Source organism: Hyla sarda, chromosome 4, assembly GCF_029499605.1.
Source record: "Hyla sarda isolate aHylSar1 chromosome 4, aHylSar1.hap1, whole genome shotgun sequence".
In the NCBI taxonomy this organism is placed as follows: domain Eukaryota; kingdom Metazoa; phylum Chordata; class Amphibia; order Anura; family Hylidae; genus Hyla; species Hyla sarda.
In genome coordinates, this window is record NC_079192.1 from 233950863 (window position 1) to 233974658 (window position 23796).

The window sequence follows — 23796 nt, forward strand, 5'->3', positions numbered from 1 at the left end:
GATTTTAAACTGGGTGTGGCGTGCAAGATCAAGGGGGTCCCCAGCTGTGGGACCCCCGCGATCAGGCATCTTATCTCCTCCCTTTTTTTTTTTTTTTTTTTTTTTTTAAACACACTTTTAGTCCCCTTAGGGAACTTTTAGGAGGAATCATTTGATTCTTCATACAGATCAATGTGGTTCCATAGAACTACACTGATCTGTGTGCTCTGCGCTCGATTGATAAAGCCTGGTCCTGCCAGGCTTTATCATTCTGGGCGCCGGTGCTGGCACAGGAGGAGAGGTAAGCCCTCAGGCTACCTACACAGTGGATCGCCCCCGCGATCGCGCTGCGGGGGAGCGATCCACCCCACTGGGCCACCAGGGATGGGATAAAGGCACCTTTAGAAGACGCTGTCAGCTTTGACAGCGGCGATCTAAAAAGTTAATAGCCGGCCATGGCGATCGCGTATGTTGGCTATTAACATCGGCCCCCAGCTACAGGAATCAGCTGGGGGCCGGGCCGTATGACGCGGGCTGGAGTCGGGAGCCCGTGCCATGCCACCTTAACAGCACATGGACGAGTATACACGTCCATGGTCGTTAAGGTCTTAAACACAGAAAATATTTACAATAGATCTTAGATTTGGATCCTGATACATTTGTGTTATGGCCTTAGATGCTTTTCCCCTCATTGGGATCTCAGGCCGTATTCACATGGTGTGTGATCAGTAACCTAGTGCTGTGTATTCTGCATCAAAAAACAGAGGAAACCAGGAAAATCTTTGGTCAAGCAATTCGGGGGCCCCATATTTAACCTGTTGGGGACGAAGGGCGTATGCCTACACCCTTGCATCCTGGTACTTAAGGACCAAGGGCGTATCCACACACCCGTGGGAATTCCGGTCCCCGCCGGGCGGGGACCGGACCGGGGTGACTGCTGATATCTATCAGCAGGCACCCCGTGCAAATGCCCAGGGGGGTCATTAGACCCCCCCCATGTCGGCGATCGGCGCAAATCGCAAGTGAATTCACACTTGCGCCGATTCCGGGTCATTACGGGTCTATAGTGACCCGGAATAGAAGGGAGATCGCGGTTGTCTAAGACAACTACAATCCCCCTGAAGCGATAGGAGTGAGGTGGCAGGGGTGCCACCCCTCCTATCCCTACTATTGGAGGTCTAGACGCGACCACCAATAGCAGATCGGGGGCAGGGGGTTTACTTTCGTTTTCCCCGCCCTGCACACCCACAATAGGCGGGGCAGGACGGGGAAACAACGGGGACCGAACGCCGAAGGTCCACTTACCCCTCCGGAGGATGCGGGCGACGGTGATCGGCGGGCGGCGACGGAGATCGGCGCGTGCGGCAGAAGAGGACGGCTCCCTGGATCCTACGGAAGCCAGTAAGTTTCCTAGCAACATCTGGAGGGCTACAGTCTGAGACTGTAGCCCTCCAGATGTTGCAAAACTACAACTCCCAGCATGCCCAGACAGCTGTTTGTGCATGCTGGAATATGTAGTTTTGCAACAGCTGGAGGGCTGCAGTTTGAGACCACTATATATTGGTCTCTAAGGCTGCATTCACATCACGATTTCTCCATTCGACCTGAGCACACGATTTTTAGAACTTAAAATCGTATGAAATCGTATATAAAGTCGGATCCATTGACCTCCATTAAAAAAATCGGATCCATTACACACATCTGATTTGATCCGCATCAGATTTCATGCGATTTTTGTTCGAGTCTGAAATCGGGGTTGACCACGATTTCAGACCTGAACAAAAATCGTGTACTCAGGTCGGATGGAGAAATTGGAGAAATCGTGATGTGAATGCAGCCTAAACTGTATCCCTCCAGATCTTGCAAAACTACAACTCCTAGCATGCTCAAACAGCTCTTTGCTGTCTGGGCATGCTGGGATTTGTAGTTTTGCAACATCTGGAGGGTCACAGTTTGGAAATCACTGCAGTGGTCTATAAACTGAAGCCCTCCAGATGTTGCAAAACTGCAAATCCCAGCATGCTCAAACAGCTGTCTCACCATGCTGGGAGTTGTAGTTGCGTAACCTCCAGCTGTTGCATAACTACATCTCCCAGCATGCCCTTCGGCGATTAGTACACGCTGGGAGTTGTAATTTTGCAAAGCTGGAGGCACACTGGTTGGAAAATTCTGAGTTAGGTAACAGAACCTAACTGAAGGTTTTCCAACCAGTGTGCCTCCAGCTGTTGCAAAAGTACAACTCCCAGCATGCACTGTCAGTGCATGCTGGGAGTTGTGGTTTTGAAACACCTGGAGGTTTATCCCCCCATGTGAACGTACAGGGTACATTCACACGGGCAGGTTTACAGTAAGTTTCCTGCTTCAAGTTTGGTCTGCGGCAAATTTTTCGACGCAGCTCAAACTCCTAGCGGGAAACTCACCGTAACATGCCAGTGCGAATGTACCCTAAAAACACTACACTACACTACCACATAAGAGTAAAACACTACATATACACCCCCTTACACTGTCCCCCCCCCCCCAATAAAAATGAAAAACGTATTGTACGGCAGTGTTTCCAAAACGGAGCCTCCAGCTGTTGCAAAACAACAACTCCCAGCATTTCTGGACAGCCACTGACTGTCCAGGCATGCTAGGAGTTAAGCAACAGCAGGAGGCACCCTGTTTGGGAATCACTGGCGTAGAGTACCCCTATGTCCTCGGCGGGCGCACAACAAGGCTCAGGATTGAGAGCGCACCTGTACATTTGAGGCCTAAATTGGAGATTTGCACAGGGGTGGCTGATTTTACAGCGGTTCTGACATAAACGCAAAAACATAAATACCCACATGTGACCCCATTTTGGAAACTACACCCACTACGGAACGTAACAAGGGGTATAGTGAGCCTGAACACCCCACAGGTGTTTTTACGAATTTTCATAAAATTTGGATGGGAAAATGAAAAAAAATAAAATAAATGTTTTCACTAAAATGTTGGAGTTACCCTAAATTTTTCATTTTCACAAGGGAAAATAGGAAAAAAGCACCCCAAAATTTGTAACCCCATTTCCTCTGAGTAAGAACATACCCCATATGTGGATGTAAAGTGCTCGGCGGGCGCACTACAATACTCAGAAGAGAAGGAACGCCATTGGGATTTTGAAGAGAAAATGTGTCCGGAATTGAAGGCCACATGAGTTTACAAAGCCCCCATAGTGCCAGAACAATGGACCCCCCACCCCCACATGTGACCCCATTTTGGAAACTACACCCCTCATGTAAAGTAATAAGGGGTGCAGTGAGCATTTACGCCCCACATGTGTCTGACAGATTTTTGGAACAGTGGTCCGTGAAAATGAAAAATTGTATTTTTCATTTGCACAGTCCACTGTTCCAAAGATCTGTTAAACGCCAGTGGGGTGTAAATACTCACTGCACCCCTTATTAAATTCTGTGAGGGGTGTAGTTTCCAAAATGGGATCACATGTCGGGGGGTCCACTGTTCTGGCACCACAGGGGGCTTTGTAAACGCACATGGCCCCTGACTACCATTCCAAACTAATTCGCTTTCCAAAAGCTCAATGGCACTCCTCCTCTTCTGAGCATTGCATTTCGCCCGCAGAGCATTTTACGTCCTAACATGGGGTATTTCCATACTCAGAAGAGGTGGGGTTACAAATTTTGGGGGGCATTCTCTCCCATAACCCTTTGTAAAAATGGTAAATTTGAGGAAGAAAATGCATTTTAGTGAAAACATTTTTTCTTCATTTACACATCCGATTTTAATGAAAAGTCGTCAAACACCTGTGTGGTGTTAAGGCTCACTGGACCCCTTGTTACGTGCCTTGAGGGGTGTAGTTTCCAAAATGGTATGCCATGTGGGGTTTTCTGCTGTTCTGGCACCATAGGGGCTTCCTAAATGTGACATGCCCCCCAAAAACCATTTCAGCAAAATTCACTCTCCAAAATCCCATTGTTGCTCCTTCCCTTCTGAGCCCTCTACTGCGCCCGCCGAACACTTGACATACACATATGAGGTATTTACTTACTCTAGAGAAATTGGGTTACAAATTTTTGGAGGCTTTTTCTCCTATTACCACTTGTAAAAATTCAAAAACTGGGTCTACTAGAACATGCAAGTGTAAAAAAATGAAGATTTTGAATTTTCTCCTTCACTTTGCTGCTATTCCTGTGAAACACCTAAAGGGTTAACAAACTTACTGAATGTCATTTTGCATACTTTGAGGGGTGCAGTTTTTATAATTGGGTCATTTGTGGGGTATTTCTAATAGGAAGGCCCTTCAAATCCACTTCAAACCTTAACTGGTCCATGAAAAATTCAGATTTTGAACATTTTTTGAAAAATTGGAAAATTGCTGCTGAACTTTGAAGCCTCTGATGTCTTCCAAAAGTAAAAACATGTCAACTTTATGATGCAAATAAAAAGACATATTGTATTTGTGAATCAATATATAATTTATTTGGAATATCTATTTTCCTTACAAGCAGTGAGCTTCAAAGTTAGAAAAATGCTAAATTTTAAAAATTTTCATACAATTTTTGCATTTTTCACCAAGAAATGATGCAAGTATCGACATAAATTTACCACTACCATAAGGTAGAATATGTCACGAAAAAACAATCTCGGAATCAAATTTATAAGTAAAAGCATCCCAGAGTAATTAATACTTAAAGTGACAGTGGTCAGATTTGCAAAAAATGCTCCTGTCCTTAGGGTTATAATGGGCTCAGTCCCCAAGGGGTTAATTTTGCCCAGGGCTACACTTAGTCTAGAACCGGCCCTGGATACAGAGTTTTCCTAGAATTATTCTCAGCCTATAAATACACATCTGTATGGAAAAACTGAGTTGTCCAATTAAGTATGGAACTTCTAATTTACCAATCTCTAGAAATACTTCTGACTGCTAATCTGGAACATCAACCACAGGATACAGATGTGGCTTTACCAACAGAAAGCCATAAACACTTCTAGGAACCTGACCAGCCACAGACAGTCCTGGCGCAAGCAAACTCCGTGACTAGTAACTGGCTATGAATGTAAATCATAGCAATGTTAATATTCCAAAAATGCAGGGAGGAGTATATCCATATAACTGGAACTACTAGTTCCAAGACCTGAAATACTTATAATAGATTCAGCTATTAAGCAAATCCCATAGCTCAACATGTTTTAATAGGACAGGCTGTGTTATATTTATTATAAAAAGGCAATAGATGATTAATGTCGTGGATGGTGTGGGTGTACATTATATACAGTGTATATATGTTCTTTAGAAATAAAATTCTGTGTCATAGGATGACATGTCAGTGGGATGATCACAATGGATGACAGGTCCTGTAAACAAGGGAGCTGTGAGACAACAATCGTTTAGGGTGCATTCACACTACGGTTTGTCAATATGTGGACCGGATCCGGCTGGGGGGAGTGAAAACCGGGCGTTCTCGTGGCCCAAATATCGTTTATTTGAATGAGCCGACCAATAACTGTAAGCAGATACTGCAGTAGTAGTTGGTTGTTACTCAGTGTACCTTTAAAGGGGTACTCCAGCCCTAAGACATCTTATCCCCAGACATCTTATCTAAAGGATAGGGGATAAGATGTGTGATCGCGGAGGTCCAGCTGCTGGGGACCCCATGCAATCTCCAGCCCCAAAACTTCAGCCCCATAGTCGTGACCCTTCAGAAACGGAGCAAACATCGCTCTGCGCAGCTTCCACAGGTGGGTGTCTGCATGAGAGATTGCGGGGCTCCCATGATCAGACATCTTTTCCCCTATCTTTTGTATAGGGGATAAGATTTCTAAGGGCCGGAGTACCCCTTTAATTCCCTATAGTGAAATTAACTGCTCTTAAATATGAATATACCACTTGATGACGGCAGACACTTTTCTAGCTTCAGTTTAGTCTTAAAGGGGTATTTTCATGGGAGGAAATGATTCCCCACCAACAGGATAAGAGACAGCATGCTGACCAGAGAGAGGGTCCAACCGCTTGCGCCCACTGGTCCCAAGAATGTGGACAAAATTATTTCTGGAATGAATGGCAGGTGGAGCACACAAGTGGCCAACACTTCATTCTCTATGTGATAACCAAACATTAGCACGTGCTGAACTAAGCAATGCTCAGTGGCCCGATAAAGAAGAATAAAAAGAGCCGTGCAAGCTTGGTGTTTCCATCATTCATTCGGGGGACAACATTGTTCCCATTATTGATGGGAGTCTTGGCAGTCAAACCCCCATCGGTCAGCTTGCTATCCCCTATCCTGTGGACTCAGCCCATTTGGGTCTTAAGGGGGTACTCCGGTGGAAAAACAATTTTTTTTTCTTTTTTAAATCAACTGGTGCCAGAAAGTTAAACATATTTGTAAATTACTTCTATTAAAAAATCTTAATCCTTCCAGTACTTATTAGCTGCTGAATGCTACAGAGGAAATTCCTTTCTTTTTGGAACACTGATGACATCACGACCACAGTGCTCTCTGCTGACATCTCTGTCCATTTTAGCAACCGTGCATAGCAGATGTATGCTAAGGGCAGCATGGTGGCTTAGTAGTTAGCACTGCTGCCTTGCAGTGCTGAGGCCTTGGGTTCAAATCCCACTAAGGACAACAGTAAATAAATAAAGACTTATTATTATTATAATAACGTCAGCAGAGAGCAGTGTGTTTGTGATGTCATCAGAGAGCATTCTAAAAAGAAAAGAATTTCCTCTGTAGGTCTCAGCAGCTAATAAATACAGGAAGGATTAAGATTTTTTAATAAAAGTAATTTACAAATATGTTTAACTTTCTGGCACCAGTTGATTTAAAAAACAAAAAAAATATATTGTTTTTCCACCGGAGTACCCCTTTATCCCCTTAAGGAACGGGGTTTTTCCGTTTTTGCATTTCCGTTTTTTGCTCCTTGCCTTTAAAAAATCATAACTCTTTCAATTTTGCACCTAAAAATCCATATGATGGCTTATTTTTTGCACCATCAATTCTACTTTGTAATGACGTCAGTCATTTTGCCCAAAAATCTACGGTGAAACGGAAAAAAAATCATTGTGCGACAAAATTGAAAAAAAAAACGCAGTTTTGTAACTTTTGGGGGCTTCCGTTTCTACGTAGTACATTTTTCGGTAAAAATTACACCTTATCTTTATTCTGTAGGTCCATACGATTAAAATGATACCCTACTTATATAGGTTTGATTTTGTCGGACTTCTGGAAAAAATCATAACTACATGCAGGAAAATGTATACGTTTAAAATTGTCATCTTCTGACCCCTATAACTTTTTTATTTTTCCGTGTATGGGGCGGTATGAGGGCTCATTTTTTGCGCCGTGATCTGAACTTTTTAACGGTACCATTTTTGCATTGATAGGACTTATTGATTGGACTTTTTATTCATTTTTAAATGATATAAAAAGTGACCAAAAATGCACTATTTTGGACTTTGGAATTTTTTTGCGCGCACGCTATTGACCGAGCGGTTTAATTAATGATATATTTTTATAATTCGGACATTTCCGCACGTGGTGATACCATATATGTTTATTTTTATTTACACAGTTTTTTTTTTTTTTATGGGAAAAAACTTTTAATAGGGGAGGAGTTAAATGATCTTTATTCACTTTTTTTTTCACTTTTTTTTTGCAGTGTTATAGCTCCCATAGGGACCTATAACACTGCACACACTGATCTTTATCATTGATCACTGGTTTCTCATAGGAAACCAGTGATCGACAATTCTGCCGCATGACTGCTCATGCCTGGATCTCAGGCACTGAGCAGTCATTCGGCGATCGGACAGCGAGGAGGCAGGTAGGGGCCCTCCCGCTGTCCTGTAAGCTGAACAGCCCACTGAGTTAACCGGCAGCTTTCACTTTCGGTTTTAGCCGCGCGGCTCAGCTCTGAGCGCGCGGCAAAAGGGTTAATAGCGCGCGGCGCCGCGATCGGCGCTGCACGCTATTAACGGCGGGTCCCGGCTTCACTATGACGCCGGGCCCGCCGTGATATGATGCGGGGTTACCGTGTAACCCCGCGTTATATCAGGGGAGCAGGACCAAGGACGTTTCTTTATTCTGTAGGTCCATAAGATTAAAATGATACCCTACTTATATAGGTTTGATTTTGTCGTACTTCTGGAAAAAATCATAACTACATGCAGGAAAATGTATACATTTAAAATTATCATGTTCTGACCCCTATAACTTACATTTTTCCGCGTACGGGGCAGTATGAGGGCCCATTTTTTGCGCCGTGATCTGAAGTTTTTAGCGGTACCATTTTCATATTAATAGGACTTTTTGATCGATTTTTATTCATTTTTTCATGATATAAAAAGAGTGACCAAAAATACGCTATTTTGGACTTTGGAATTTTTTTCCGCGTACGCCATTGACCGTGCGCTTTAATTAACGATATATTTTTATAATTCGGACATTTCCTCACACGGCGATATCACATATGTTTATTTTTATGTACACAGTTTTTTTATGGGAAAAGGGAGGTGATTCAAACTTATTAGGGAAGGGGTTAAATGATCTTTATTAACTTTTTTTTGCAGTGTTATAGCTCCCATAGGAGCTGGATCTCCAGTGCCTGGATCTCAGGCACTGAGCAGTCATTCGGCGATCGAATGCGAGGAGGAAGGTAGGGGACCCTCCTGCTGTCCTACAGCTGTTGGGGAAGCTGCAATTTCGCCACGGCGATCCCCAACAGCCCCCTGAGCTAACCGCCATTCGTTTATTTTCACTTTAGACGCGGCGTTCAACTTTGAACGCCACATCTAAAGGGTTAATAGCACGTGGCACCGCGATCAGTGCCACGCGCTATTAGCCACGGGTCCTGGCCATTGTTAGAGGCCAGGCCCGACCCACTATGATAGAAAAGGGAGTGGGCGAAGGGTGTACAGGTACGCCCTCCATCCCCAACAGGTTAATTGATACCACATTTGCATATGTAAAACTTTTTTAATTTTAACAAAAGGTTACAAAAAAACTATTTTTAACTTTTTTCTTTTTTATGTTCATGCCATTCACCATACAGGATCATTAATATTATATTTTAATAGATCGGATATTTACGCACGCAGCAATACCAAATATTGGAGAGGGTATTTTTTAAATTTATTTTTTCTTTTTACACTTTAATAGCCCCTATAGGGGACTATTTCTAGCAATCATTTGATTGCTAATGCTGTTCAGTGCTATGCGTAGGGCATAACACTGATCAGTATTAATCGGCAATCTCCTGCTCTGGTCTGCTCGATCTCAGACCACAGCAGAAGATGCCAGGAGACGGACGGACGGAGGCTGCCGCAGGGATCCGATCATCCATTTTAGTGACCGAACTGCCGCAGATGCCGTGATCTGTATTGATCACGGCATCTGAGGGGTTAATGGCGGACATCCGCCCAATCGTGGATGTCAGCCATTATCGGCAGGTCTTTAGCTGCTATCAGCAGCCGGGATCTGCCACGCATGACCCGAGCATCGCTCTGATGCTCGCGGTCATGTACAGGACGTCAATGTACGTCCTGGTGCGTTAAGTACCACCGCACCAGGACGTACATTTACGTCCTGAGTAGTTAAGGGGTAAAGGACTCAGGGTTTTTCCATTTTTGCACTTTTGTTTTTTCCTCCTCACCTGTTAAAAATCATAACTCTTTCAATTTTGCACCTACAGACTCATATGATGGCTTTTTTTGCGCCACCAATTCTACTTTGTAATGACATCAGTCATTTTACCCAAAAATCTTTGGCAAAACAAAGAAAAAAAAAAGAAAAAATCATTGTGCAACAAAATTGAAAAAAAAAAAAGCAGCCATTTCATAACTTTTGGGGGCTTCCGTTTCTACGCAGTCTATTTTCCTGTAAAAATGACACCTTCCATTTATTCTGTAGGTCCATACAATTAAATTGATACCCTTCTTATATAGGTTTGATTTTGTCGTACTTCTGGAAAAAATATCATAACTACATGCAGGAAAATTTATACGTTTAAAATTGTCATCTTCTGACCCCTCTAACTTTTATTTTTCCGCACACAGGGATGTACACGAGGGCTCAATTTTTGCACCGTGAACTGAAGTAACCAAAAATACGCTATTTTGGACTTTGGAAATATTTTAAGTGTACGCCATTGACCGTGTGGTTTAATTAACAATATATTTTTATAGTTCGGACATTTACGCATGCAGCGGTACCACATATGTTTATATATTTTTTTGACATTTTTTTTATGGGAAAGGGGGGTTATTCAAACTTATTTTTTTGCTATGTTTTAGCCCCCATATAATATGCAGTACATTGATTGCAGGCACTGATCAATGCTATGCCATAGCATTGCATTGATCAGTATTTTCAGAAGTCGATTGCGCAAGCCAGGATCTCAGGCTTGGAGCAATCAATCACCGATCGGACGAAGCTAGGGACCCTTTTCATGTGTCCTCAGCTGATCGGGACACCGCGGTCTCACCGCAATGGTCCCGATCAGCCCGAATGAGCTGCCGAGATTTTTTTTTTTGGGGGCGTTATATCGCAGGAGCACAGATAACGCCTGCATCCTTAAGAGGTTAAAAAGGGTACTCAAGTGGAAAACTATTTTTTTTAACTTACTTCTATTTAAAATTCTTAATCCTTCCAGTACTTAGCTGCTGTATGCTCCACAGGAAGTTGAATAATTATTTTCTGCCTGACCACAGTGCTCTCTGCTGACACCTCTGTCCATGTCACGAACCAAATCCCCACAGCAAACCTCTCCTGCTCTGGACAGTTTCTGACACAGACAGAGGTGTTAGCAAAGACCACTGTTGTCAGGCAGAAAAGAATTATACAACTTCCTCTATAGTATACAGCAGCTGATAAGTACTGGAAGGATTAAGATTTTTTAATAGAAGTAATTTACAAATCTGTTTATCTTTCTGGCACCAGTTGATTTTAAAGAGTACTTCTCACAATCTTGTTAAATTTTTATAATCCTCCCAGTTCACTGCCCCATTATGATAAACCACCCCCTTCCTTTATTTTTATTATAATTTAGTTTTCTACCTTGATATCTCTCTGTATTTTCTGCTTAGTCAGATTAACAGGCTGGGAAAGGTCATTACCCCACAGGCATGACATCATCTGAAGCCATACAGGGAGAACTTCCTCCCTCACTCTGCTACACACAGCCCAGCGCAGTTCAGTGTGTGAGATGAGCTATGACTGACTAAGGCTGCTCAGGACAAGTAGGGATACACCTAGTGGCAGCTTTTTTAAAACACACAAAATAAAAAAACATAGAAAAAACTTTTTTTTTTTTTCTTTCAAAGTACATAAGGAGTGCAAAAGCAAAAATTTTTTTTACTGTGAGTGCCCATTTTATAAAATAGTTTTCCACCGGAGTACCCCTTAAAGGTGTCTGTTTCACTAGAAAAAAAACTTTGACAGATTGCAGAGACAGGTAAAAAGTTTTGATTGATCTGTGTATTCAGACCCCTACCGATTCATAAAAAAAAGCTAAAGGAAGCATGCAGTAATGTGATTTCTGATGGCACGGACACCAAGTAAAAATCTGGATATTATTTATTGGAGGCAGATATTTGACGTATTTTTACTATAGACAATACAGTGGGTGAAGGATATGACTAGTGTGAATGGTAGAGAGGACATTGATGGGAACAGAACACATCCCCACAGAGCAACGTGTAAATTTCCTAGCTTCTGTATCCTAGTTTTCCTTCCAATCTAATGACTGACAGACCTGTTACACTGTTTACTCAGCTATGAGTAATGGCGTTCTAGTGTGAGCAGTAACTTGCTGGACTGCATGGCTACACGGAAGGTCTGCGTCGTCACTGTTATACTGTAGTAAATGGATGTCTCATATGTATTTCTGGGTGACCGACTAAATTACAGCTTCAATGTTGCTACAAACCTAACTTGCTCCCAGGTCCAGCTACAAAAGTAAAAGCACAGGGGTGTGGACATTTAAAAAAAATAATAAAAGAAATAATAAACAAACTACATGGACAACAGAAAGAGAAGAGAACTGTCTGAGGATTTGAAAATCAAAATTGTTGAAAAATATCAACTATCCCAAGGTTATAAGTCCATCTCCAGAGATCTAGATTTGCCTCACTGTAACCAATCTCCCTGGGTGTGGAAGGTAGAGAAAAATTGATGAAAGGTGTCAACGCAGGATAGTCTGGATAGTGGATAAGCAGCCCCAAACAAGTTCCAAAGATATTCAAGCTGTCCTGCAGGCTCAGGGAGCATCAGTCGACAGGTGGACCCTACTGCTGACAGAGACATCAAAAATCAAGACTACATTTTGCCAAAATGAATTTGAGTAAGCCAAAATCCTTCTGGGAAAACGTCTTGTGGACAGACGAGACCAAGATAGAGCTTTTTGGTAAAGCACATCATTCTACTGTTTAGCAAAAATGGAATGAGGCCTACAAAGAAAAGGACACAGTACAATATGGTGGAGGTTCAATGATGTTTTGGGGTTCTTTTGCTGCCTCTGGCACAGGGTGCATTGAATGTGTGCAAGACATCATTACATTTTTCTGTCTGACCACAGTGCTCTCTGCTGACACCTTTGTCCATGTCAGATCGCAGGGGTCCCGCTGCTGGGGACCCCCGGGATCTCCGCTGCGGTACCCCGCTATCATTACTGCACAGAGCAAACTCGCTCTGTGCGCAATGACCAGCTATACAGGGGACGGAGCATCATTACGTCACGGCTCCGCCCCCTTGTGACGTCACAAGTCTATGGGAGGCGTGTTGGACAGTTCCTGACATGGACAAAGGTGTCAGCAGAGAGCACTGTGGTCAGACAGAAAAATTCAAAAAGAAAAGAACTTCCTGTGAAGCATACAACAGCTGATAAATACTGGAAGGATTAAGATTTTTAAATAGAAGTAATTTACAAGTCTGTTTAACTTTTTGGCACCAGTTGATTTAAAAAGTTGTTTTCCACCGGAGTACCCGTTTAATTCTGAATTTCCGTGGCAAAATTTTGCAGTGTGAAAGGGTTAATGGAAAACCTATTCACATTGTTAGATTTATGCAGTGGAATTTCCGAGCGAGATTCTGCTCGGAAATTCTGTAGTATCAATGTTGGCTTAATGTATGTATGGCAAGCTTACCACTGTATGTGCACTTTTTTGAATGGGTTAACCAGTTATTTAAAAAAAATTGTGGATGGGGGATAAGAGTCTGATGGGAGGATTCAACAACTGGGACCTCCCGCGACCTCCATAACAATTGAGCGCTCCAGCCCTCACCTAACAACACATAGTAGTCTCAGCAGTGACAGCAGGTCAGCCAATCAGCCAAGTGGTGTACCACCTTAGAAGGTGATTGGCTGAGTGGGTCATTACTGCCAAGATTAGTACATCTGTGTGGGGACGGCAGAACCAGACCCCATTTTGGAGATCACAGGTTTTCAGATGTAGGACCCCCTGCCGCCCGCAACCAGAAACTTCCCCAAGTTATTTATAACTGGATAGTTACATAGTTTATAAGGTTGAAAGAAGACAAAAAGTCCATCAAGTTCAACCTATATTCTGATAATTTCTCTGGGTACCATAGTCTAGAGGGCTGCGCTGGAATTGGGATCCCGCAGGACCCAACCCAAAACATGTGGGCGGTCAGGAGGCTGCTGCGGGCGGTCAGGCACTATGCCTGTGGGTCCCGCGAATACCGCAAAATGCCGCAGCAGCCACTGTCTAAATAACTGTTCCCCTCCCATGTCCCCTCCCCCTGGGGTACAATGCTCAGCATGCAATGTTCTGCAGTGTGTATGTACATTGCTATACAGGTGGGGGTATGTGCAGAGCATTGCACTCTAGTCTGTACTACAGACCCCCACCTGTATTGGAATATACATACACACACTATTCTCCACATGGGGTTATGTGCAGCCTGCAGAGCATTGCACCTCCTCTCTAGACCCTCCTCATACATCCCTGTAGGCCCAGTATGTGCAGAGCATTGCATCGGTCAATGACCCATGGCCTCTGAGTCTGCACAGTCCCTGCTATTCACATCTGTACATACACTAGAGCAGTGGTTCTCAACCTTTTTTGCTTGAGTACCCCTTGACATCCCATTCCCAAAAAAAGCTGTCCTCCCATATTAGAAACATTTTGTAATGATTATAGTATAATTCATATGCTTTGCTTTCCTCTATAACAGGCCCCCTGTTCCTCTCCCTATTTCCCCAGTCCCCCAATTTACAGGCGACGTCTTCCCTAACCAGAGCAATTTGCTTTTCTTCACTATCTGGCCTAGACCGCCATTAAGATTTCTCCCACACAAGACTTCTCCACAGAACCAGCCAAACAAACATTTTAGGCTCCTTTCTGCAGTACAATACCCACCTATTTACCAATTCCCCATGTTTATTGTCACACACAGTAATAGTACCTGCTGTGCGTCCCCATAAAGTTGTAAGGCCCCCTCTGTGCCCCCAAATAGAGCTGTAGGCCCCCAAACTGCCCCCATATATAGTTGAAGGCCACCATACCGTCCCGCTTTGGTGATCCACTGCTCGTCTGGTCTGGGGACCTATTGCTATGGCTCATGGCAGTAGGTCCCCGGTCTGCAGGGGCAGTGGAGAAACAAAGCTGATGGTAGTTACTGCCCACAGCAGCCCAGTGCCCACGCTTCCCCTTTGCTGTCCTCCTGCTCTGCTCCTTGGTGCGGTGACGTCAGCCTGCCATTTCTTTCAAAGTGTTCCAGACCGGTGGCTGTGGCCACCATTACTCATTTTTTCTCAAGTACCCCCTGGAGAACTGCTAAGTACCCCTGGGGGTACTTGTACCCCAGGTTGAGAACCACTGCACTAGAGTGAAATGCTCTGCACTTACTCCCCATGTATGGCACTATAGTACCATATGTACTATATGTATGTACAGAGCATTGCACTGTAGTGTATGTACATTCCTATGTTAGCGGGAGCAGGGCGGGATCGGCCAAAATAAAGTCATTGGGAGCAGGATTGAAAAATAAGGCCCTCCCAGGGCTCTACCATAGTCCTCCTAGTCCCCTATTACTTTGGTTGGGCTTCTTAGAACCCTCTTCAGCTCCACTATATCTTTCTTGTACACTTGAGCCCAGCAGTGTACACAGTATTCCATGTGTACGGTGTCCATTTTAAGATATCATCAGTCATCTGCCATAACTCCGTCCTCCATCAAGTGAAACTGCGTCCCGCCTCCTCCCTTGGACCAATCGCCGTCAGTCGTCAGCCGCAACTCCATCCTCCATCATGTCAGACGGTGTCCCGCCTCCTCCCTCACACCAATCGCCGTCATCCTTCAGCCACAACTCCCTCGAACAAAAGGCCGTCATGCCTCAGATGATCCTGCTGCATAGCAGAGCCGACGCTGCACAACATGTATAGCATAGTCAAAACTGTCCATGAAGAGATGTACAGCACAAGCCGGAGACTCTAATAGCAAAGGAAAGTGACTTTTATTGGTAGTTACCCAGATGCAACGTTTCGGCAAACAGACTGCCTTTTTCAAGCATTTGTTTGCCGAAACGTTGCATCTGGGTAACTACCAATAAAAATCACTTTCCTTTGCTATCGGAGTCTCCGGCTTGTGCTGTACATCTCTTCTTGGATTGTTGTGACTCTGGATTGGCCCTCCGGATAGGTACGGTCACAGCCGAGTGGTCCAGTGCTGTCTCTCGGGACTTTTCTGCTGAGAGTCAAAACTGTGAAACTTGCACATGTATACTACAAACACTACATGTGCTACAGAGTCTGTATAGCAGTGCCGACATTGAATAGCATATACAGCAGAACCTGTACAGCAGAGAGCCGACACTGACTTGACTGCTACACTGCGGGACCGTTTTTCGTCTGAGGGATGACGGAGTTTCGGATGAGAGACTTTAGGATGACAAAGGAGGGAGTTGCGGCTCCCGCCTGATAGAGATTGGACTGAGGGAGGAGGCGGGATGCCGTTTCACCTGACGGAGTTATGGCTGACGACTGACGATGTCCTAAAATGGACACCGTACATGTGTGATCTGACCAGTGATCTACAACAATTATGTGTCCATAGACTTCCTAAACCATAGGATATTAGGCTGGGTTCACACCACGCTTTGTTTATACGGGGACCCGGCCCACATCTCCGGTCGGCTCATTTTTGCCCCGTATCTGGTTTTGTGACCGGACCTTAAACAGGTGTATACTACGGTTTTAGGTCCGGTCACAAAACCGGATACATGGCAAAAATTAGCCAACTGGAGTCACTATCTGACTTTGGTCAGCTCAAATGAATGAGATGTGGGCCAGTCCCTGTATTAACAATATGTGGTGTGAGCCCAACCTTACAATGTCCGGTCCGTTTCCTATTTCGTTTTTTCGTTGATGGTTATAATCGCAGAAGATTTGTATATCGCAACCATGTTAAACTTTCATTTGCCACAGCAATGCTGCAATCTTAGGCCGAGATCACGGTGTAGTCCTAGTCTTTAGGGGTAATGTGTAAAAATCACACATCATATTTGCCTAAATACTTGACAGTTCTCAGAAGTCACCAATTTTAAAAAGTGAGAGTGGGAGGGGTCACCATTGGTCCAACAAATGTATTAAGTTTAAGGCCATGAAATGGAGCAAAATCCAGCACAAATGTACACCTGCTAATAGAGAAATGAGGAGCATGGGGAGGGCTATGCTAGAATCCCATACTGGTTTACCTACTAGTGGGTCACTCCTACCCAGGGTGATCTGTGGCCAGCTCACATACATGGGTGAGGAATGCAGTAGGCGCCCGGACACACTATCCCCCTCCCCTGTACCCACACATCCGTTCTCCGCTCAGACCAAGGGATCCCCGTGCCTCAGACAACGGCTGCAGGAACCAGGGAGACGAGGGAATGGGGGCGGGGGGCGCACTTGTTCGGGGCCCATTCACCTACCAGACAGAGCCGTAGGCCCCGGAGCCCACGGGGGTTAGATGCTGATACCGATCCGGTACCTCCCACACCGTCTTGTTCAGCTCCTGCCGGTAAAATCCGCCGCGGCTGCTCATTTTGTGAAACCGGCAAACACAGCTCTGGACGCCCGGGAGGAGAGGAGGCTGGAGGAGGCGGAAGGAGGAGAAGACTGGGCGGGCGGGGGAGGAGAGACGGGACACGGTGCCAGCCTCCTGTAACAACAGGGCGCCGGTGTGAACAGGGTGCCACCACCTCTACCAACACTTCATTCTGTATGGAGGAAAACCGGCCCGGATACCGCATTTCTCTGTGGTGGGCGGCATGTAAGGTTTCATACACATAACTTTAATAATATGTATCACTTATTATATATTATAGTATACAGGATACAAAAGTACATAGCTGCTTTTCTCTGAATAAAAAGCAGCTCCACACCTGTCCTCAGGTTGTGTGTGGTATTACATCTTGGTTCCAATCACTTCATTTGAACTGAACTGCAATACCACATAAAGCTGAGGACAATAGTGGCACTGCTTCTGGAAGAGAGCAGCTATTATTTTCCTAAGGCTGTGTTCACACCAGGTTTTCAGCCATACGGGACCGCATACGGCTGGGGGGAGCTAAAACCGGGCGCTCCCATATGCCTGCCGCACGCTGCCTGTATGTAATTCATTTCAGTGAGCCAACCGGAGTGAAACGGTGACTTCGCTTGGCTCATTTTTGCCATAGTGGACTACGGTTTTAGGTCTGGTGGGAAAACCGCATACGGGGCAAAAATGAGCCGACGGGAGTCACCGTTTCACTCCGGTCGGCTCACTGAAATGAATTACATATGGGCAGCGTGCCTCAAGGATACGGGAGCACCCGGTTTTAGCTCCCCCCAGCCGTATGCGGTCCCGTATGGCTGAAAATGTGGTGCAAACCCAGCCTAATTTGGATAACCCCTATAGAGTGTATTCACTTGTACAGGATTTGAAGCTGCAGAGTTTATGTTGCAGATTCAGTGTAAACTAAGTCGCTGAACACAACTTCAAATCTTGCATATCAAATATGCACAGGATACTGTACATGTTAATAGACCATAAGGGTATGGCCACGAGACATGGATCCACAGTGTATTTTACGCCGCGGATCTGCCAGTGACTCAACCTTTAGTGTGCCCCCAGCTGTATGTAAAATCAGCTGCAGAAAATAAGCAGCATATACGCTACGTGTGACCATACCCTACGGGTCTATTCACACGTAAAGTATCCGGCACATATTTGATACACAGGATTTGAAGATGCACATTTTATGCTGAAAAGTTCAGTGTAAACTAAATGACTGAACATAGCTTTAAATCTACATTAAACCACAAACTTCCAACCGGCCACGCCGACTCTGTCCCATATATGTAATGTGCATAGTGTTAGGACCATCATAGTACACCATTATAATTCAACTTGATATATCACTTCTTATACACTAGACTAAAGACTAAACAAGTTGTTATAGCTTCGATTAAAAAATATCCTTTATTGAAATATATTAAAAATACACTCAATCATTACGAGATGTTAATACAAGTACAGACAAGAAAAGCCAGTACAGCACCTTTATAAGCAATAACCACAATAATTGTATCAACTAGCTGCACAAATGTGATATCCAGTTATCCCAAACTAGGAATACTTTATTATGTTCACAGTATAGTGTATAGAGCATCAGTTATGTAGAAGAGGAAAATGTCCAGCGCAGGTAGGTGGTAACGGAATGCTTTTAATGAGATCATTTCAGAGTGACGCGTTTTGGCCCTGGAAATGGGCCTTAGTCATACTAGAGCATCAGGTATATATGGCACTAATGTATTTCCCTATTGGGCGCCACCATGTAAATCATATCCTGAACCAATTCAGAGCTACTCCCAAATACCACATAGTGCAGAAGTAATAACACATAATAATATCTCACCCATATCTCTAATGTTACTGTGTCCTGGACACTGAGCGCGCTTTCGCTCCTTTCTCAGGGGCCTACTATTGCTGTGTATGTGCCTCACTTATATAGGGGGACGATGGCAATTAACTTCCGTAACCTGAAATTCCTGGTGCTCGGCTTCCAAAGCAGCGCATGCGCACCACCACCGATCAGTCAATCATCACGCCATCACTCCACCGTGTCATCCTGCCGAACAGCATAACCATGCCCTCATGCCGGGGACGCCAATCGACATTACACTGACACGGGAGTGAACGGCGTTGACCAGGTGTATGCATGCGCACAATGAAGCGGAGCAGCCATACAAATACAGGGAGAGACTAATCTTTACAAAAGCTGTCATGTTGTGACCTACTGTTAAAGTGCCTTAAAATACCTGTGCAGTTCATATTTAAATATACCCACATAAGTGACAGTATAAATGAATAATACATGTGTGACCAAAATAATGTGTTGTATACTACAAAAGAATAATTAAATACACACAAAAATATATAAAAATATGTAAAAAAAAATTCAAATGTGATACACCATATATATCATAATTACAGTCTAGAAAATCACATATGTGAAATAAATATATCAATATATGTGCAGATATCAATATATATTCAAAAACAGCAAAAATACAATTACATAATCGTGACATAATAATCATGACTAAAGTCAATATCAGATATATACCCTCAATCGGAATATATAAATAAAAAATAAAGAGCATGAGTGCAATAAAGCAGGATCACTTATTGTGGCAGATATCAGTTAAACTACTATTTATAACTTTTTATTTTGTTCTTTTTCTTTTATAATAGTTGTTTTTTCATCTTCATCGACGTATAAGAATACTTTGAGATGTTATCCAATTAGGTCATCCCTCCCTCCAACAGAACGAGGACACTAACATGATGGTGTACATAGATAAAAAACCTATTAAAAATGAACAACACAGTACGTAGTTAAAGGGGTATTCCAGGGCAAAACTTTTTTATATATCAACTGGCTCCGGAAAGTTAAACAGATTTGTAAATAACTTCTATTAAAAAATCTTAATCCTTCCAATAGTTATTAGCTTCTGAAGTTGAGTTGTTGTTTTCTGTCTAACTGCTCTCTGATGACTCATGTCCCGGGAGCTGTGCAGTTCCTATGGGGATATTCTCCCATCATGCACAGCTCCCGGGACGTGACATCATCATTGAGCAGTTAGAAAATTTCAGAAGCTACCGTATATACTCGAGTATAAGCCGACCCGAGTATAAGCCGAGACCCCTAATTTCAACCCAAAATCCCAGGAAAAGTTATTGACTCGAGTATAAGCCTAGGGTGGGAAATACCTCATCCCCCCCCTGTCATCATCCAGACCCGTCATTAACATCCTCATCATCATCCCCTTGTCATCATCCCACACATCCCCCCTTCATCATCCCCTTATCATCCCACACATCCCCCCTTCATCATCCCCTTATCATCCCACACATCCCCCCTTCATCATCCCCTTGTCATCATCCCACACATCCCCCCTTCATCATCCCCTTATCATCCCCCCTTCATCATCCCCTTATCATCCCACACATCCCCCCTTCATCATCCCCTTATCATCCCACACCCCCCCCCCCTTCATCATCCCCACACCCCCCCCCTTCATCATCCTCTTCTCATCATTCGCCCTCAGTGGTCTTCAACCTGCGGACCTCCAGAGGTTTCAAAACTACAACTCCCAGCAAGCCCGGGCAGCCATCGGCTGTCCGGGCTTGCTGGGAGTTGTAGTTTTGAAACCTCCGGAGGTCCGCAGGTTGAAGACCACTGCGGCCTTCAACATCATCCAGCCCCCCTCTCACCCCCTTTAGTTCTGAGTACTCACCTCCGCTCGGCGCTGGTCCGGTCCTGCAGGGCTGTCCGGAGAGGAGGTGGTCCGGTGGGGAGGTGGTCCGGGCTGCTATCTTCACCGGGGGCGCCTCTTCTCCGCGCTTCCGGCCCGGAATAGAGCCGTTGCCTTGACAATGACGCAGAATTACGTTGGCAATGAACGCACCTCTGCGTCATTGTCACGGCAACGTGACTATTCTGAGGCCGGGCCCGAAGCGCTTAGAAGAGGCCTCCCCGGTGAAGATAGCAGCCCGGAACCAGTATCCCACCGGACCACCTCCTCACCGGACAGTCCTGCAGGACCGGACCAGCGCCGAGCGGAGGTGAGTACTCAGAACTAAAGGGGGTGAGAGGGGGCTGGATGATGTTGAAGGCCGCAGTGGTCTTCAACCTGCGGACCTCCGGAGGTTTCAAAACTACAACTCCCAGCAAGCCCGGACAGCCGATGGCTGCCCGGGCTTGCTGGGAGTTGTAGTTTTGAAACCTCTGGAGGTCCGCAGGTTGAAGACCACTGCGGGTGGGGGAGTTCACTCGAGTATAAGCCGAGGGGGGTGTTTTCAGCACGAAAAATCGTGCTGAAAAACTCGGCCTATACTCGAGTATATACGGTAATAACTATTGGAAGGATTAAGATTTTTTAATAGAAGTAATTTACAAATCTGTTTAACTTTCCGGAGCCAGTTGATATATATATAAAAAAAGGTTTTTGCCTGGTATACCCCTTTAATCCCTTAAGGACCAGGCCATTTTACACCTTAGGACCAGAGCGTTTTTTGAACATCTGACCACTGTCACTTTAAGCATTAATAACTCTAAGACGCTTTTACCTATCATTCTGATTCCAAGATTGTTTTTTCGTGACATATTCTACTTTATGTTATTGGTAAAATTTTGTCGATACTTGCATCGTTTCTTAGTGAAAAATTCCAAAATTTGATGAAAAAATTGAAAATTTTGCATTTTTCTAACTTTGAAGCTCTCTGCTTGTAAGGAAAATGGATATTCCAAATAATTATTTTTTTTATTCACATATACAATATGTCCACTTTATGTTTGCATCATAAAATTTACGATTTTTTACTTTTGGAAGACACCAGAGGGCTTCAAAGTTCAGCAGCAATTTTCCAATTTTTCACAAAATTTCCAAAATCACAATTTTTCAGGGACCAGTTCAGGTTTGAAGTGGATTTGAAGGGTCTTCATATTAGAAATACCCCATAAATGACCCCATTATAAAAACTGCACCCCCCAAAGTATTCAAAATGACATTCAGTCAGCGTTTTAACCCTTTAGGTGTTTCACAGGAATAGCAGCAAAGTGAAGGAGAAAATTCACAATCTTCATTTTTTACACTTGCATGTTCTTGTAGACCCAATTTTTGAATTTTTACAAGGGGTAAAAGGAGAAAATGTATACTTATATTTGTAGCCCAATTTCTCTCGAGTAAGCACACATATGTCTATGTAAAGTGTTCGGCGGGCGCAGTAGAGGGCTCAGAAGCGAAGGAGCGACAAGGGGATTTTGGAGAGTACGTTTTTCTGAAATGGTTTTTGGGGGGCATGTTGCATTTAGGAAGCCCCTATGGTGCCAGAACAGGAAAAAATACCCACATGGCATACCATTTTGGAAACTAGACCCCTTGAGGAACGTAACAAGGAATAAAGTGAGCCTTAATACCCCACAGGTGTTTCACGACTTTTGCATATGTAAAAAAATGTTTTAAAAATGTCACTAAAATGTGTGTTTCCACCCAAATTTCACATGTATGCAAGGGTTAATAGCAGAAAATACCCCCCAAAATTTGTAACCCCATCTCTTCTGAGTATGGAGGTACCCCATAAGTTGACCTGAAGTGTACTACGGGCGAACTACAATGCTCAGAAGAGAAGGAGTCATATTTGGCTTTTTGAGAGCAAATTTTGCTCGGGGGCATGTCGCATTTAGGAAGCCCCTATGGTGCCAGGACAGCAAAAAATACCCACATGGCATACCATTTTGGAAACTAGACCCCTTGAGGAACGTAACAAGAAATAAAGTGAGCCTTAATACCCCACAGGGGTTTCACGACTTTTGCATACGTAAAAAAAAAAAAAAATTTTCACTAAAATGTGTGTTCCCCCCCCCAAATTTCACATTTTTGCAAGGGTTAATAGCAGAAAATACCCCCCAAAATTTGTAACCCCATCTCTTATGAGTATGAAGGTACCCCATAAATTGACCTGAAGCGCACTACGGGCAAACTACAATGCTCATAAGAGAGGGAGTCATATTTGGCTTTTTGAGAGCAAATTTTGCTCGGGGGGCATGTCGCATTTAGGAAGCCCCTATGGTGCCAGGACAGCAAAATAACCCCCACATGGCATACCATTTTGGAAACTAAACCCCTTGAGGAACGTAACAAGGGGTACAGTGAGCATTTACCCCCCACTGGTGTCTGTCAGATCTTTGGAACAGTGGGCTGTACAACATTTTTAATTTGCGCAGCCAACTGTTCCAAAGATCTGTCATACACCAGTGGGGGGTAAATTCTCACTGCACCCCTCATTACATTCCGTGAGGGGTGTAGTTTCCGAAATGGGGTCACATGTGAGGTTTTGTTTTTTTTGCGTTTGTCAAAACCGCTGTAACAATCAGCCACCCCTGTGCAAATCACCTCAAATGTACATGGTGCACTCTCCCTTCTGGGCCTTGTTGTGCGCCCCCAGAGCACTTTGCGCCCACATATGGGGTATCTCCGTAGTCGGGAGAAATTGCATTACAAATTTTGGGGGGCGTTTTTCCCTTTTACCTCTTGTCAAAATGAAAAGTATGGGGCAACACCAGCATGTTAGTGTAAAAAAAATTTTTTTTTACACTAACATGCTGGTGTAGACCCCAACTTCACCTTTTCATGAGGGGTGAAAGGAGAAAAAGCCCCCCAAAATTTGTTAAGAAATTTCTCCCAAGTACGGCGATACCCCATATGTGACCCTAAACTGTTGCCTTGAAATACGACAGGGCTCCAAAGTGAGAGCGCCATGCGCATTTGAGGCCTAAATTAGGG

General features: G+C 44.2%; 1 protein-coding gene across 1 annotated transcript in view; it reads right to left on the minus strand.

Moving 5' to 3' along the window:
• Positions 1-17162, minus strand: part of MAPK11 (mitogen-activated protein kinase 11) — a 57189-nt gene extending 40027 nt beyond the window's left edge. The window contains exon 1 of the mRNA XM_056573756.1: positions 16896-17162. Coding sequence (XP_056429731.1) covers positions 16896-17008 — 113 coding nt within the window. The 5' untranslated portion in view covers positions 17009-17162. The remainder of the gene's footprint in view (positions 1-16895) is intronic.
• Between the last annotated feature and the right edge of the window lie 6634 nt (positions 17163-23796).